We start from the raw sequence: 17,472 nt of genomic DNA, 5'->3' as shown, positions 1-17,472 counted from the left end.
CTTGAGATCTCTGCTTAACCCTTCAGTGGGGTCCATATTATGACTGATGCTGAATTTCCAGCCAGGATGAGAGTGGTTTGGAACCAATTCACTTGAGAATTAAAAGAAATGGGACATTTCTTATATCCTATGTAGAAGGGTAAAACGCAGACCCACTACATTTGAGCCTGTACAATGCAACTCAGAGGAAGAAATTTCCACCTGAGGCTTTCGGAAGTGCATTCTTAAGTCAAACACACAACATGTGAATTGATCAAAAAGCAGGATGCTACCGCCCCCAGTTTTCATGGTCCTAGCCCAATGTTTACAACGTAAATACTCAGGCATCCAGCACTTATCTTCTAACAGAAGTATCTTCCAACAGAGGTATCTTCTAAGCCAATGAAGCTTAAACACTTAAAACATCCCATTAAAATTCCCACAGAGGCCTGGAGAACCACCTGATTTCACTGTACTTTAAAAATGAAAAAGCTTTTCAAAAGAGCATAGAAAGTTGGAAAAAAAATCTCATATCGCCTGGAGCGAGCAAAGAGACCTTGGGTGGGGAGGAGAGTGAGCGGAAATCAATTTCACTTGCTTCGGCCTCACAGTGGATTTTGTGAAGTAAAGGGTAGAAAATCAATCTTGGCAAATCAGTGAGAATTTATACACTTGACGGAGTCCAAAGGTCTCGTAGGGTGTATTAGACAGGAGGACGTTCTCCTCCAGCACATCATGGGGGATACGGCGTGAAGGTTGGGCCCTTTTCTGTACTGAGGAGAGCGTGCTAAGAATGCCTGCCGCATTCCTCGTCAAGACAAGTCCGTGGCGGAAGCCAAACCGGAGCGCAACCTCCTCAGCCCACACACTCTGAAGGGTGGGACCAGAGAAAGACACAGGAAGGCCTGGAAGCTCCTGTTCCCGACTCACCAAAACAAGCCTCCAGGTTACATCCAACAGAAGTCCCCCTTATCCTGCCTCTGATGGTGAGTGCCTCTGGCATTTGGGGGCTGCCAGGCCATCTGATAGAAGAGACTTCCTGTGACATCCCCAAGGAATCAGACAGGAAAGTAGAGTATGCAAGGGAAGTTGGCCAGGGGCCAGGAGGTGGACCAGTAGCAAACATAGCTGCGTGTTATAAGCATGTTACTTGGTTTCCCTTCTGGTTTCTATAAACGGTAGTGAAGTCTCCTGTAAAACATCTGCCTGGTTGCAACTGTCCTTCCTTGTCTTGGTCCCATTCGAGCTGCCATCACAAAAACACCATAGCCTGGGCGGCTTAAACAACAAGTATTTATTCCTCACACTTCTGGAGGCTGGGAAGTCTAAGATCAAGGCAGCAGTAGATGTGGTGTCTGGTGAGGACCAGCTTTTGGCTCTTAGATGGCCATCTTCTCACTGTGTCCTCACATGGTGGAAGAGGCAATAGAATGCTCTGGGGTCTCCATTATAAGGGCACTAATCCAATCATGAGGGCCCCATCTTTATGACCTAATCACCTCCCAAAGACATCACCTCAAATACCATCACATTGGGGGTTAGGATTTCAACATATGAATTTTGGTGGGACACATTCAGTCCACAACATACCGAGATTTATAGAAGCATCGTGACAGCCAGTACAAGGGAGAGCCGCACTCACCCACAGGCAGGCATGCCAGTGACCTTGTACTTAGTGAGCAGGCTCCAGAGGGAATGGAGGCAAGGCTGAGAAGTCCCACTTCTTGGCCCCACCTAGCCCTTCCTTCATCATTGCCAAACTTGTTGATCTAGGCTTGATGTGATTAAAGGAATTATGTGGTCCCTGACAGTCCTGTATGACCTGGGGGAAGTTACCTGACCTCCCTGTGGCTGTCTCCTTAGCTGTAAAATGTATATCACAGGATTACTGTAAGTATTAAATGACTTGATGCTTGTGAAATTCTTAGAGCCACGCCTGATATAGAGTAAGCACTATATACATGTTTGATTATATAACAAAAACAATCATTATCATGTTATTATATATCGGACCTCAGATAAATTGACACAACATTGATGGTTATTAGCCATTAGTAGGTATGGTAGCCAGAATTCTGAAATGGCCCCCAAGATTCTGGGCCCCTGGTGTACACACTCCTTCTGCTAGTTATTAAATTAAACACTAATCTAGGTGCTCATTTGAAGGGATTTTTCACGTGTAATTAAGGTCCCAAATCAGGAGATTATCCAGGTAGGCCTGACCTCATCAGGTGGGCCCTTTAGAAGCAGAGAATTTCCTCCAGCTGCTCACAGCATAGGAATGCAGGGAGATGCACTCCACGGCCTGGAAGAAAGCCAGAATCCATGTTGTGCACTTCCTACGGAGGGGACCACATGGCAGGGAACTGTGGGTGGTCTCTAGATGCTGAGAGCAGTCCTCAGCTGACAGCTAGCAGGCATGAAAACAGGGACCTGAGTTCCACAGGTGCAAGATACTGAATTCTACCAACAACCAGTCATCTTGGAGGAAGACCCCTGAGCCCTGGATGAGAACTGTGGCCTTAGCCAGTACCTTGATTTCAGCCCTGTGAGTCCCTGAGCAGAGAATGCAGTCACGCCATGCCTGGACCTCTGACCTACAGAAACTATGAGATAATAAATTCATGTTGCTTTAAGCCACTAAGTTTGTGATACTTTGTTATGCGGCAATAGAACACTAATACAGCGAGAGAAAAAAAACATGCAGAACTCGCAAATGCACAGCCAGACGATGTTGTTCAAAGCCCAGACAGCTTCCCCTCCACCCTGCCCATTCCAGATAACGATTTTTCACTGACGAAATCAGTACCAAATACTCTCAGTTCGAAAAAAATTTCCTTTGCCACGCGGGGTTTGGTCCCCCGGGAAGGCATTGTTCGCCAGCATCACTGGCAGGGCAAGGCTGACCCACCTGCTTCAAGACGCAGCAAGTCTGGGGGCTCCCAGGCTGGTTCCCGTGGCTGGGGTAAGAGTTGGGTGATGTTCGATCTAAACCCGACACAGCCTCCTGACCTCATGCCGAGACCTTTGACCTAAGGACGTGGCTCCGCCTCCACTTCCAAGGCCTTCTGGGAAACTAAGCAGGGGCTTTAGGACCCAGGAACCAGAGCTCTGGGATTTCCTGAAGAAAATAGAAGGCAGGGCGTATAATGGGTAAGAGCTCTGGCTTCTGCATTGAAGTCTGGCTTCAGGCTTCCCTGGTGGCGCAGTGGTTGAGAGTCGGCCTGCTGATGCGGGGGGCGCGGGTTCATGCCCGGGTCCGCGAGGATCCCACGTGCCGCGGAGCGGCTGCGCCCGTGAGCTATGGCCGCCGAGCCTGCGCGTCCGGAGCCTGTTACTCCGCAACGGGAGAGGCTGCAGCTGTGAGAGGCCCGCGTACCGCAAAAAAAAAAAAATCTGCCTTCACCACCTGTGACTTTTTGCAAATTCCTTTCCCCCTGTGCACCCCCATCTGTAAAATGGGGATACCAGAGTTGTGAAGGTTGGAAGGTAAGGCTTCTAAAACACTGGTGCGAGGGGTCTAGCCCTTAGCAAGCCCTCCAAAACGCGAGCTGTTGTTTAGCTGATTTTGTTGCTGATCAGGTCTTCTAAACTAGCCCTAATGCTGGGCTTTCATCACATTGTAAATGTCCACCCCGTGCCCCAGATCAGACAGCAGAGCACATCTCGTTCCATTGTTTCTGAGCCCGAGTGACTGCTTAATGATTAACTACTCCAGCCTGGAACATGGAGTATCAAACCATGTCAATTAGCCCCAATATAAACGCAGAATAAAACAATCATCCTACGCTGGCCTCTTCTTGCCTTCTTCTTGTACCAAGTGGTCAGTGTTTCTACTGGATAAAACCAAGAGAATGTGGTAAACTTCCAATATGAGACTGGGCTACAAGAAATGTGTGGGAAGTTTGCACTCTTAAAACAGACAAAGTAATTAGCATTTTTAAAAGATGGTTTCACGATGCTAAAAATTTACATCCCTCATTCAAAAAGGTGGGGTTCTATTAAATGTCACCGAACCAGCTTTGATGATGGAATTTATGAGGCTGTGCCAGGTCGTGATGATAAAGCGTTCAAAGGTGTATATCACTTACAAATATAACCACATCTAGACTCATAAAAATAGACTTCCTATTTGAACAGCATCTTCTTTCTGAGCACTGCTAAGTGAAGTAATTTGAAATTTTCCTAAGTTGCAATGAGGCAGGTGGTGGTGGTATTTTTCCCATTTGTGCAGATGACCATCTATTATATGGATGTGCAAATTGGTTAACTGGCTGGAAGATCTGAGAAGAAAAATGCTGTTCTAGTACTTTTGTACAGTCCTGGGTTAAACTCAGAGAATTTGGCCAAGAGTAGATTAACATAAGCAACATTCTGTCCGATACATTTTCTATGAGAAACCAGGCTATTTAAAAAACAAACAAAAACAAACCTAGTGTTTTCAAAAAGAAAACTATAGCACAATGCCTAAGCTCCTTACTCCTTAGCAAATGATTCTCCCGGGGCTTCTCTGGTGGCGCAGTGGTTGAGAGTCCGCCTTGCAATGCAGGGGACACGGGTTCGAACCCTGGTCTGGGAAGATCCCACATGCCGCGGAGCAACTAAGCCTGTGGGCCACAACTACTGAGCTCGTATGCCACAACTACTGAAGCCTGCATACCGCAGCAAGAGAAGCCACCTCAATGAGAAGCCCGCGCATCTCAACGGAGACCCAGTGCAGCCAAAATTAAAAAAAAAAAGTTAAAAAAAAAATGATTCTCCCGACTAGAGTGTGAGATCCAGAAAGTCAGAACCTTTGCCCACATCTCCTTCACTGTGGCTACCCTGGTGCCTAGAATAGTGCCTGGCACTCACTAAATATGTCCTGAACAAATGAACTAATGAAATTAACTGAACTAGCAAGTGGTATGCTGTTGGTGTTCGTTTTCTGTCTAAATTCTGAGCAGTTAAAAATGTAAACATGATCAGACCAAGAAAGAAAAAAAAAAAAGCAGGGAGGTGATATAAATTCACATTTGAATTTCTGAGCACACTGGAAGAGAAGAAAACCCAGTGTCAATGGAATTTACCACTACGAAGTTTTCATCCCTGCATGGAAATTTCCAGAGCCTATGTTGTAAACCATCTTACAATGGGTCATTTATGAGGAGGAACTGTTTTGCTTAAATGATTGTGTGCCAGCAGCGCCATCTTCTGGGTAACTAGTTGGGCATTTTAGAACAAAATTCTGGAGTCTTCTTTTTCATATAGCAAACTGAATTTAGAATCACAAAAAAATTACATAGGAAATATCCTTACAGGTCATCTAGGCCATATGTCATCTTACAGGTAACGATTTGCCTTCAGTGGGTACAACATTTTCTTACTTTCTCTTGATCCAACGGAGCACCAAATTCATGTCTCAGCGAGAAGACAAACTACAGCCATCATTACTAAATTATATCACAGGTCTCATATAAACCAGAAACTGAAAGGCAGTTAAAATCCATTTGTCGAGCATCTGAACAGTGCTGTCGAATAGGAATTTCTGCAACAAAGGAACAACAGAACTTTCTGCGATGATCTATACGTATCTGTGCTGTCCAATACAGTAGTCACTGGCCATGTGTGGTTATTAAACGTCTGAAATGTGGCTAATGACTCTGAGGAACTGGATTTTTAATTGTATCTAATTTTAATTAATTTACATTTTTAAAATAGCCACATACGGCTAGTGTAGGGTTTCTCAACCTTGGCACTATTGACATTTTGGGCTGGATCATGCTTTGCTGTGGTGGCTGTCTTGTGCACTGTAGGGTACTTAGCAACACCCCTGGCCTCTACCCACTGGCCAGGCATACCCTCGCCCTCAGTTGTGACCATCATAAAAGTCTTCAGACATTGACAAATACCCCCTAAGGGGAAAAATCACCCCTGGTTGAGAACCACTGGGCTAGTAGCTATTGCACTGAACAGCGCGGTTCTAGAAGATGCATGATGTGTCCTGAACAAGTGAACTAATGAAATTAACTGAACTAGCAAGTGGTATGCTGTTGGTGTTCGTCTGGTTGCCTGTCCTCACTGGGGGTAATGGGACAAACTGACTTCCCTGAGTCTCAGGGTCTCACCTGGAGAAGGGGAGAGCATAGGACCCACCTGGTGGGGTTGCTGTGAGAGCTAAATTAGGTGAAGCGTAAAGCGTTCCCAGCTCAGGGCTTGGCACGATCAACACCATAGTTGTTATCTTAACCACCCTCTTCCAGGCGGCAGGGGGGCGGAGGGGTGTGGTGGAATTTTTCATGCCCTCCAACCAATAACACAAAAGTACTCAGTATGTTCCTTTACAAATAAAAATCTCCTTGAAAAAAAAATCTAGCCAAACTCTAATCAACCTGACTTTATTTTAAAATCCCAGTGGCCTCAACACTCGATAACGTTTGTCTGTCGTTTGTGATGCCATTCCCTTGACACATTTAAATGTGGAGGAGAAACCATTTCAGCTCCTCAGGGAGGCTGAGTCCGGTGATCTTATGATGCTGCTTGATCCCAAAGCACTTCCAAATTCTAAGGCGGCATAACTGCATCAAAGAAGGGGGCCCTGGAGAAAGATGATAAGACAAGTCACCCATGGGTTTCACTGATCTAAGACTTTTCCCTTCCTTCGTTGAAAGCATACAAGCTATGACACTATTATAAGGAAATAATATGGTGCAGCTTAAGACCATGTTCTGCTTTTTGTAGGAGGCATTTTTAGGCCATGTTCTCTCTTTTCTGGTATCTCACTGAAATGAGTTTGCTAGGTTTTGATTTAGAACAAAGACCTTCAAAGCTCAGTCTCACCAATGGAGGCTTATGGGAGCTAATTTTGGAATTACAAAAGTATGGAAATCCCAGCAATGACACGAAAATCCATGTTTAATGCCTTTCTTGTCTTTACCTTTAAAAAAAATAAGGTCATATTTCTGGATGCAAATACTTTTATAATTTAGCAGTTTTAAGATATTCAAATATAAGAAGCTATCAGTGAAGCATTAATGTTACCTGAAGTCATATTTTTTTGTTTTTAACATCTTTATTGGAGTTTAATTGGAGTTTACAATGGTGTGTTAGTTTCTGCTTTATAACAAAATGAATCAGCTATACATATTCATATATCCCCATATCCCCTCCCTCTTGCGTCTCCCTCCCACCCTCCCTATCCCACCCCTCTAGGTGGTCACAAGGCACCGAGCTGATCCCTCTGTGCTATGCAGCTGCTTCCCACTAGCTATCTACCTTACGTTTGGTAGTGTATATATGTCCATGCCACTCTCTCACTTCGTCCCAGCTTACCCTTCCCCCTCCCCATATCCTCAAGTCCATTATCTAGGTCTGCATCTTTATTCCTGTCCTGCCCCTAGGTGCTTCAGAACCATTTTTTCTTGTTTTTTTTAGATTCCATAAATAGGTGTTAGCATACGGTATTTGTTTTTCTTTTTCTGACTTAACGTTACTCTGTATGACAGACTCTAGGTCCATCCACCTCACTACAAATAACTCAATTTCGTTTCTTTTTATGGCTGAGCAATATTCCATTGTGTATATGTGCCACACCTTCTTTATCCATTCATCTGTCGATGGACACTTAGGTTGCTTCCATGTCCTGGCTATTGTAAATAGAGCCGCAGTGAACACTGTGGTACATGACTCCTTTTGAATTATGGTTTTCTCAGGGTATATGCCCAGTAGTGGGATTGCTGGGTCATATGGTAGTTCTATTTTTAGTTTTTTAAGGAACCTCCATACTGTTCTCCATAGCGGCTGTATCAATTTACATTCCCACCAACAGTGCAAGAGGGTTCCCTTTTCTCCACACCCTCTCCAGCATTTATTGTTTCTAGATTTTTTGATGATGGCCATTCTGACTGGTGTGAGGTGATACCTCATTGTAGTTTTGATTTGCATTTCTCTAATGATTAGTGATGTTGAGCATCCTTTCATGTGTTTGTTGGCAATCTGTATATCTTCTTTGGAGAAATGTCTATTTAGGTCTTCTGCCCATTTTTGGATTGGACTGTTTGTTTTTTTGATATTGAGCTGCATGAGCTGCTTGTAAATTTTGGAGATTAATCCTTTGTCAGTTGCTTCATTTGCAAATATTTTCTCCCATTCTGAGGGCTGTCTTTTCGTCTTGTTTATGGTTTCCGTTGCTGTGCAAAAGCTTTTAAGTTTCATTTGGTCCCATTTGTTTATTTTTGTTTTTATTTGCATTTCTCTAGGAGGTGGGTCAAAAAGGACCTTGCTGTGATTTATGGGTCAAAAAGGACCTTGCTGTGATTTATGTCATAGAGTGTTCTGCCTATGTTTTCCTCTAAGAGTTTGATAGTGTCTGGCCTTACATTTAGGTCTTTAATCCATTTTGAGTTTATTTTTGTGTATGGTGTTAGGGAGTGTTCTAATTTCATTCTTTTACATGTAGCTGTCCAGTTTTCCCAGCACCACTTATTGAAGAGGCTGTCCTTTCTCCATTGTATGTTCTTGCCTCCTTTGTCATAAATTAGGTGCCCATATGTGCGTGGGTTTATCTCTGGGCTTTCTATCCTGTCCCATTGATCTATACTTCTGTTTTTCTGCCAGTACCATACTGTCTTGATTACTGTCGCTTTGTAGTATAGTCTGAAGTCCAGGAGCCTGATTCCTCCAGCTCTGTTTTTCTTTCTCAAGATTGCTTTGGCTATTCAGGGTCTTTTGTGTTTCCATATAAATTGAGAAATTTTTTGTTCTAGTTCTGTGAAAAATGCCAGTGGTAGTTTGATGGGGATTGCACTGAATCTGTAGATTGCTTTGGGTAGTATAGTCGTTTTCACAATGTTGATTCTTCCATTCCAAGAATATGGTATATCTCTCCATCTGTTTGTATCATCTTTAATTTCTTTCATCAGTGTCTTATAGTTTTGTGCATACAGGTCTTTTCATATTTGTTTTTATATTGTGCATTCAGAGTTGTCCCAGTGCTTCAACTCACAGGTGAAAAGTGAACTAGCACAAACCTTGCATGGGGATCCAGCCAAGTGTTTACATCTTAAGACAGCGATTCTCAAGAGGGGGGAGGGAGTATTTTGCTCCCTAGGGACACTTGGCAATATCTGGAGCTAATTTTGTTTGTCACAACTTGTGGGGGGGTGTTGCTACTACCATCTAGTGGGTGGATGACAGGGATGCTGCTAAACATCCTACAGGGCACAGGACAGGATGGCCCCCATCTGGCCCAAAATGAGCTTGAAAAAGCCTGTCATAGGGTAAAGAGATGGGAAATGATTTCCCATCCCCAGCCCCTGCACTAAATTGTAATGGGAATTCCCTTTTGGTTATTAAAAACTTTTTAAAAGGCAAAGCTGTATACCTTCAAGAATCCCATAAAGCAGTAGCCCTCAAGCCTGACTTGGGGGGGGGGGGCGGGGAGGGCTTTAAACTCCACCCCAGGCATGTTGCTTCAGTTACTGTTGGGTGGGGCCTGTGCATCTGGTTTTTGTAAAGGCATGTGTCCCAGGTCACTGTATTGTGTGGCCAGGGTTGAGAATGCAACCAAAAGGGTACTGTGGCCTCTAACTTTGATACCAAGCAGGACCCTGTGGGACTCCAGGGCACAAAAGCCCTTCCGTGTCCCCCTTTTTTTTTTCCGGTACGCGGGCCTCTCACCGTCGTGGCCTCTCCCGTTGCAGAGCACAGGCTCCGGACGCGCAGGCTCAGCGGCCATGGCTCACGGGCCCAGCCGCTCCGCGGCATGTGGGATCTTCCCAGACCGGGGCACGAACCCGTGTCCCCTGCATCGGCAGGGAGACTCTCAACCACTGCGCTACCAGGTAAGCCCCCCCATTTCTTGATTACAGGAAATAGGCTTCATTCCGCCTCCCTGACCTTCCCTGAGTTCCAAGAAGCAGGTTCAAACCGATGCTAATTAGGGAATGGAGGGGATGCAGAGACAAGGGAGGAACAGTCAAGAGAAACAACAGTGCAGACTTGGGGCAGGGTCCTGGTTCCCCTCAAGGGACCCATATAACAATATATTTGAGCTGTTTAGCAGATGCTGAAGCCCCCACCAGGTGGGAGAAGTTAACTGCATGCTGCCCACAAGCACAGAGACCCCAGACCAGCTGGAACCAGACGGTTCCAACTTCACCACCAACCAATCAGAAGAATGTCCACGAGCTGATCACACCCTCCTTGAACCATTACTATAAAACTCCTCACCACCCCCTCCAGGTCGGGACACAGTTGTGAGGGCATTAGCCCGCCGTGGCCCCCTTTCCCTGGCAAAGTAATAAAGCTATTCTTTTCTACTTCACCCAAAACTCTGTCTCCGAGATTTAATTCAGTGTCAGGGTACAGAGGCCGGACTTGGCTTCAATTTCCTATAGCATCACCGCAAGCTACAGGATAAACTGGGTTGCCTCCTTCTCAGGTGATGGAAAACAAGGAGAGGTAGAAACAGACATATATACAAGGAAAGAAAGAAAGGAAATATTTTCAATCAGGTCCTCAGAGCACAATCACAAGGTCCCTGTTGAAATTTAGGGCACCTTCCAGATACGTTCAGTGTACTCAAGGCATATATTAATGAAGGATTTCCCAGTGTGCTCAAAGCATTTATTAACGAGCTGCAAAAGGCATAGTGTGGGGCAACTGAACTTAATCTCCTCTCACTAAGGCACCTTGAAGGAAGTTACTAATCACATGTGCTAGATACAATGTCAGGGTCAAGTGCCAGTATAAAGATGACTATAACCCAGGTTGAGTTTTATTCATTGTTTTTCCTTCTGATTTTAAAAGAAATTAAAACATTTCTGCGGGCCCCTAAAAACATGGTGGACCCCACGCATTGTGCCATCTGTGCCCCGTCTATAGAGATACAATTTTTTGAAAACAAGAAATTGTCAAAGTACGGGCAGAGTTGCCCAGGGGTGACCCCACTGCTTCTCATAAAGGGGTTTCTATTGGACTGTTCCTTGTGCCTCGGCTCAGGGAGCACAGGCCTTGTTTGGGGGGCCCCAAGGCAGGCTATGGCCACAAGGACGCTGGGGCAGTGGGTGTAGCAAGGATTCAGGGGCCACTTTACAATTCTGCCCAGAGCCCTAATTCTCAGCATGTGGGGAGAAAATAACCAGATTACATGACATCAGAATCCTTCTGGGACTTCCCTGGTGGTGCAGTGGTTAAGAATCCGTCTGCCAGTGCAGGGGATACGGGTTCGAGCCCTGGTCTGGGAAGATCCCACATGCCACAGAGTCACTAACTAAGCCCGTGCGCCACAACGACTGAGCCACGCACCTAAGCCCGTGCTCCACAACAAGAGAAGCCACCGCAATGAGAAGCCCGCGCACCGCAACGAAGAGTAGCCCCCGCTCGCCGCAACTACAGAAAGCCCGTGTTCAGCAACGAAGACCCGATGCAGCCAAAAATAAATAAATTAAATCAAATTAAAAATAAAAAAGAATCCTTCTGGTAGGGAAGCCTGCTTCAAACTCCCACAACCCCTAAGACTCAACAAAGTCCACACTCTGGTAAAAAAAAAAGCAGGTCCTGAGCTGGCTGCTCTCCACCTCTAGGGACAATCAAGAATGCAATCTGAGGGGTCTTTGCTCCCCACCCCAGCCCACCCGTGACCTCGCAGCCCAGGGAAGTGCCCCTATCCCCTTGCACACTGCTCAACCCCAGTGTTTAGTGGTTTGGGTCAGGAGTGTCAGTTTTTATTTATAGAGGAGTGTGGACTCAGTGTTGATTAACTTATTATATTGGATTGGCCAAAAAGTTCGTCCGGATTTTTCCATAAGATGGCACGGAAAACCCGAACGAACTTTTTGGCCAAGCCGATAGTAAATGTCTCCCGATTGCTGTGCATCATGAAAGTAATACCGTGTAATACTCAGTGAGTTGCATTCTTACCCACCATCCCAGAAGCCAAATGCCCAGTAGTTCAGCCCATCTGTACTGCAGTAAGACATCCTGGGGCACTGTACAACCCCAAAGACCCTTCTGCTGCATCTCTCTAAAGCACGGCTTACAAATACCCTATCAGATCACTTATATGTGGAATCTCAAATATGACACAAGTGAACTTATCTACAAAACAGAAACAGACTCACAGGCATAGAGAACAGCCTTGTGGTTGCCAAGGGGGAGGGGGGTGGGGGAGGGATGGATTGGGAGTTTGGGGTTAGCAGATGCAAACTAGTATATATAGAATGGATAAACAAGGTCCTACTGTAGAGCACAGGGAACTATATTCGGTATCCTGTGATAAACCATAACGGAAAAGAATACGAAAAAGAATGTATAAGTGAATCACTTTGCTGTACAGCAGAAATAAACGTAACATTATAAAATCAGCTATACTTCAATAAAATAAGTTTAAAAAAAAATAAAGCATGTCGTACACCTGAAACTAACACAACATTGTAAATCAACTATACCCCAATAAAATTTTTTTAAATACAGCATGTCTTAGGTAACATTAACATTTAACATTTTAAAACAATATCTGAATTCTTTGAGAGCTGGCCTATCCCACAGATGAACATTAGATCATCCAAACAGCCTGTCTCCAACATGCCAAAGAGCAGGATGGTTATTTATTATATAACCAGTACTGTACCTTGCTGAATACTAAACTATCTCAGCTCCCCACGTTTCGTGAAGGCAGAGAACAATCTTTTTCATAAGACCCGAAGTCAGAACTCAGTAAGTACCTGCCTCCTGCTAGAGCCCACAGGAGTCTATGGATTAGGGCTTAGATTCAGGCAAAGGAGAAGCACCTTCTCTCTGCAAGAAGAGCTGGCTCAGGGGGCTCTCTGGAGGCACCAGCTCCAAGGGACGGTGGCCTTCAGCATCCCTGGCCTGGGTGTCTGCTCCAAAGTCCATGAGCAGGCAGGCCAGCTCGCCACTGGACGCCCTGGCCACCGCGTGCAGAGGGGAATCCAGCCCCCGGCCTTGGTTCACGCTCGCTCCTAAACAGTCACGAGAACAACAGAGTCAGAGTCAGCAGAGTGCAAGCGCCCCCTTCTCAAAGCACTGCACCTCAAAATTCCCTAACAAAAGGGCGTCCATAGCAGGCACAGTAGTTCTCCTGAGAAAACAGGAGACGACTTGATTCCATTGAATAATATGGAGAAAATGCCACTTGACAGTGTGACTGAACGTACCACGGGAGCTCTGTGACATATGAGGTTGGAAAGCTTGCCTTTGAGCACTCCACACAGGTGTGACACATGCAAGAAGAATCCTGGTGGCATGAAAGCTGCACATTCATTATTAACGGAGCCCAAATATTAGCCGGTACAGGCCGGAGGTGAGGCTAGATGGTGAAATCTCACCTATGGCGATTATCCACATTTACACGCCGAGCGACTGCCGTGAGGTTTAAACCAGAGACTTGGGACCCTGTGATGTGGACTGTGAAGGGCAATCCATTATGGCAGCATTGTCTAGATTGGGGTGGCCAATCCCAAGATCACGGGGGAGGGGGCAAAGCCCTCCTCTTCGGGGATAAGGTAGAATTCGAGGACCACCCCCACCCAGTTCCATCCTTACACGCTCAGCAAATCCCTACCCCAGTCCAGATGCTGGTTCCCGCTGTGATGTGTGGGGACATAGGACTTTGCCTGGGCTGCTGTCCCTCTAGTAAAATGGGAATCTATGTCCAGTCAACAAATGTTAACTGAATTGTTCTTGTATTGGTCTTGGCTTTGTGAGGGGTGGCAAACATGGCCCTTTCCTGACTAGGAGCTTAAAATCCACCTAGGGTAATAGAAAAAAGAGAGGGAGAGAAGGAGAGAGAGAACCACTCTCCTAACTCATGGTAATGGCTGTCAAGTGAGTAGAAGGCAATGGGAACTGTAAGAGCATTCAGTGCAGGGCAAGATTACTGGGTTTTTAAAGAATAACCAGGACTCAAATAATTAAAGAGGTGTTGAAGTGGTATCCCAAGTGTTGAAGAAGGGGCTGGATAACAGCAGGAAGGTGAAAAAGAATGATGCGACCTACGACTTTTCAAAAATATAATATTTACAATGGACTAAAACTGGGGCAAGTTCTATTTCCAAATCAAAGAGAACTGGTGAAGGCGGCCCCAAACCTGAAGATTCAGCCCTAATCCAGCAGCTGTGCAAGTTACTCAGGGCCTAATAGTATCAATGGCCAGACGGAGGGAGGAGAAACTAAGAATCACTGAGGACCATCCTGGGAGATGTCATCATCATTATCATTACTATTCTCATTACAAGTGAGAGAACTAAAGTTGAAACAGTTTAAACTAATTCCCCGTGGAAACACAGTCCATATGAACTCTGATCCTGTGCGACTCCATTGCCCGCGCTCTTTCCTCTGCTACAATAGAAAGAGCTTTCAGAGACCTTTAATTTGCTTTTCATTTACTTTCCTTGTTATGTTTTGCTTTTGGTTTTACCTGATTCCAGAAGCTTCTTGGCACAGGCCACCTGCAGGTTTTCACAAGCCAAATATAACGGGGTGCCCAGGTGGCTGATGTTACGGTCAACGTCGCCCCCATGAGCCACAAGAGACTCAATGCACTCCACGTGGCCTGCAGCCCAAAGAGGGAGAAAACAGTTACAGCACAAATTCTCGTAGCTAGGGAAACACCACCTCGCCCATGTTTTGTGTGCTTAAATTTTCCAACAACTTCTCCAGCGACCAAAAGCTATTTCCTCTATTTAGAATAGGGAATGATCTTCAACACTGTCACCAGTTAATGGGTTGACTATAAGATGGCACCTGTAGCTCTGGGTGGAACTCCACTTGAGTTTACCAGCCACGGTAAGCAGAAGCAGCCAGCCACCTTTTTCAATTGTTGGTGGCTCTGTAATCAGTCTGATTATCGAAATCAAAGTGAGCGCTGAGGAGAGATATGAAACAACAGGGACTAAAGGTGGACATGGAGAAGAAAGGGCACAGAGCAGACCGTGGAACAGGGAAGGAAAGTTACAACCTCACCAAGGGCAGGCCCTGGGACAAACAGGCCACGGTGGGCACAGGCGAGGCTTAGAAGAAGGTGCCAAATCCAGCGTGAGTGAGGCCCAGTGTGGCCAGCTAGGTTTGGTGAAAGCGGAATCACTCTTCCTTGGTCTAGGACATCATACTTGAAACATTGCTCCTTTGCATCTATCTTGTTATACCATTTTAGCTCTATGTGTCCAGTGAATATGATAACATGTCTCCTCGTGAAGAAATGCCAGTGCTTTGGGAGATAATTATAAAACGGGTGGATCCTGGGGCTGCTGTAAAGATGAGGGGAAGCTATTTTGTGAAGCCACTGTGGAAATAGCCCTCGGGGCAAGGTACGGTCATCATGATGTCAAGGAGGAGGAGAAATATCAGAGAAAAGCAAAACTTACAATTTTATTTTTTGTCTCAGTGTTAAGAATAGCAGGAAAACTGTGACTTTACAAAAAGAATTATCCCAGATGAATAAGTTCTGGGGATCTGATATACAGCATGGTGACTACAGTTAATATATATACTGGGCTTCCCTGGTGGTGCAGCGGTTGAGAGTCCTCCTGCCGATGCAGGGGACACGGGTTCGTGCCCTGGTCTGGGAAGATCCCACATGCCGCGGAGCGGCTGGGCCCGTGAGCCATGGCCGCTGAGCCTGCGCGTCCGGAGCCTGTGCTCCGCAACGGGAGAGGCCACAACAGTGAGAGGCCCGTGTACAGCAAAAAATAATAATAAAAAAATAATAATAATATATATACTGTACTTTAAATTTGCTACAGGAATAGATCTTAAATGTTCTCACCACAAAAAAAGGTAACTATATGAGGCAATGGCTGTGTTAATTAACTTGACTACGGTTATCCTTTCACAATGTATATGTATATCAAGTTATCACACTGTACACCTTAAATATATACAATCTTATTTGTCAATTATACCTCAACAAACATGGGGATGGGGAGACTTACCCCAAACTGTATATAACATCTTATATTTCCAAAAATTGAAAGTTTGTTTCACTTAGCAAACTTAGGTGGCCCTGAGACAATATTCTTTAAGGCCTTAAAACAGAAGACTATAATTTGTTTTATAAAATGACTTGACTTTACGGGGTCATGGGTTCAACAACACATTCCACACATTCTGATGGATAGTCTATTATATGCCAGGCCCTGTTCCGGAAACACAGCAGTGAACAATATTCCAAATGTTCTAAAAGGGTTCTTCTCAAACTTACTTGCATCATAAATCACCTGGAGGGCTTGTTAAACAAAGCACAGATGGCTGGACCCCACCCCCAAAGTTACTGATTCACTGGGTCTGGAATGGGGCCCAAGAATCTGTATTTGCGTGCCAGGTCAGGCTGACGCTTCTGGTCCCAGGATCCACACATTGAGAACAACTTCTCCATATACCTCCTTTTCCCTCTTCCCTTCCACAACAAGATGTCCCTTGGAGGAGGGGGTGGAAAACTTAAATTCTCAGCAGATTTACCTCTCTTAGCAGCTTCGTGCATGGGGGACGCCAGATCACTCTCAGGGTGGGGACTGGCTCCATGCTGCAGAAGCAAATTCACGCAGTCCAGGCTGCCGCTGACACAAGCATTAAACAAGGGAGTATGCCAGTCTGTGGTAACACCATTCACCTAGAAAGAAAAGCTCCAGCGTGAAGGCGGGCAGTGGGGTGTCCTGGATTCAGACCTAAGCTCCACCATTTTCAAGCTATTATTTCACTTGTCTGAGCCTTAAATTCCACAGCTACAAAATGGGGACAAAAAATAACAGATTCCCCAAGGTTGTTGTGAAAAACCGGATGAGGTATAGAATGTAATGCCAAGAACGTTCCCAGACCAGGGATTGAACCCGTGCCCCCTGCAGCGGGAGCGCGCAGTCCTAACCACTGGACGGCCAGGAAATTCCCACTAATCACCTTATTGTAAACATGCCATCCTAGACCCATCCCACACCAATCCAATTTCCCCACAGAAGTTAGAGTAACCTTTTAAAATTGTTAATGTATTATTTTTTTTTAATTTAAAAATATCACTTTCGGGACTTCCCTGGTGACACAGTGGTTGGGGGTCCACCTGCCGATGCAGGGGACATGGGTTCGATCTCTGGTCCGGGAAGATCTCACATGCTGCAGAGCAACTAAGCCCATGCGCCACAGCTACTGAGCCTGCACTCTAGAGCCCGCGAGCCACAACTACTGAGCCCGTAAGCCACAACTACTGAGCCCGTGTGGCACAACTACTGAAGTCCACGCGCCTAGAGCCCGTGCTCCACAGCAAGAGAAGCCACCACAATGAGAAGCTCGCGCACCGCAACAAAGAGTAGCCCCCGCTCGCCACAACTAGAGGAAGCCCATGCACAGCAACGAAGACCCAACACAGCCAAAAATAAATAAATAAATAAATTTAAAAACATCACTTTCATCCAAATATAGAGTGAACACAAGCCAAAGATTTTATTCAGCTCATTCATTAATGAGGGAACCAGTAAAATGGCAAGGATGGCTAAAAGGAGAATT

At 45.5% G+C, this 17,472-nt stretch overlaps 1 protein-coding gene across 4 annotated transcripts in view; it reads right to left on the bottom strand.

The window, feature by feature from the left end:
* Positions 1-17,472, bottom strand: part of ASB9 (ankyrin repeat and SOCS box containing 9) — a 277,460-nt gene that overhangs the window by 238,177 nt on the left and 21,811 nt on the right. The window contains exons 4-7 of one of the 4 annotated variants that reach the window (XM_073799334.1): positions 16,438-16,588; positions 14,399-14,533; positions 12,750-12,941; positions 5,109-6,556 (exon numbers count right to left, since the gene is read on the bottom strand). In XM_073799334.1, the coding sequence (XP_073655435.1) occupies positions 6,432-6,556; positions 12,750-12,941; positions 14,399-14,533; positions 16,438-16,588 (603 nt within the window). In that variant the 3' untranslated portion in view covers positions 5,109-6,431. Of the gene's footprint in view, positions 1-5,108; positions 6,557-12,683; positions 12,942-14,398; positions 14,534-16,437; positions 16,589-17,472 lie in introns of those variants that run through there. The other 3 variants (XM_004317959.4, XM_073799336.1, XR_012329296.1) reach the window with 3 other exon arrangements.

Source organism: Tursiops truncatus, chromosome X (genome assembly GCF_011762595.2).
Source record: "Tursiops truncatus isolate mTurTru1 chromosome X, mTurTru1.mat.Y, whole genome shotgun sequence".
NCBI classification, from domain to species: domain Eukaryota; kingdom Metazoa; phylum Chordata; class Mammalia; order Artiodactyla; family Delphinidae; genus Tursiops; species Tursiops truncatus.
This window is presented reverse-complemented; position numbering and strand designations above follow the sequence as displayed.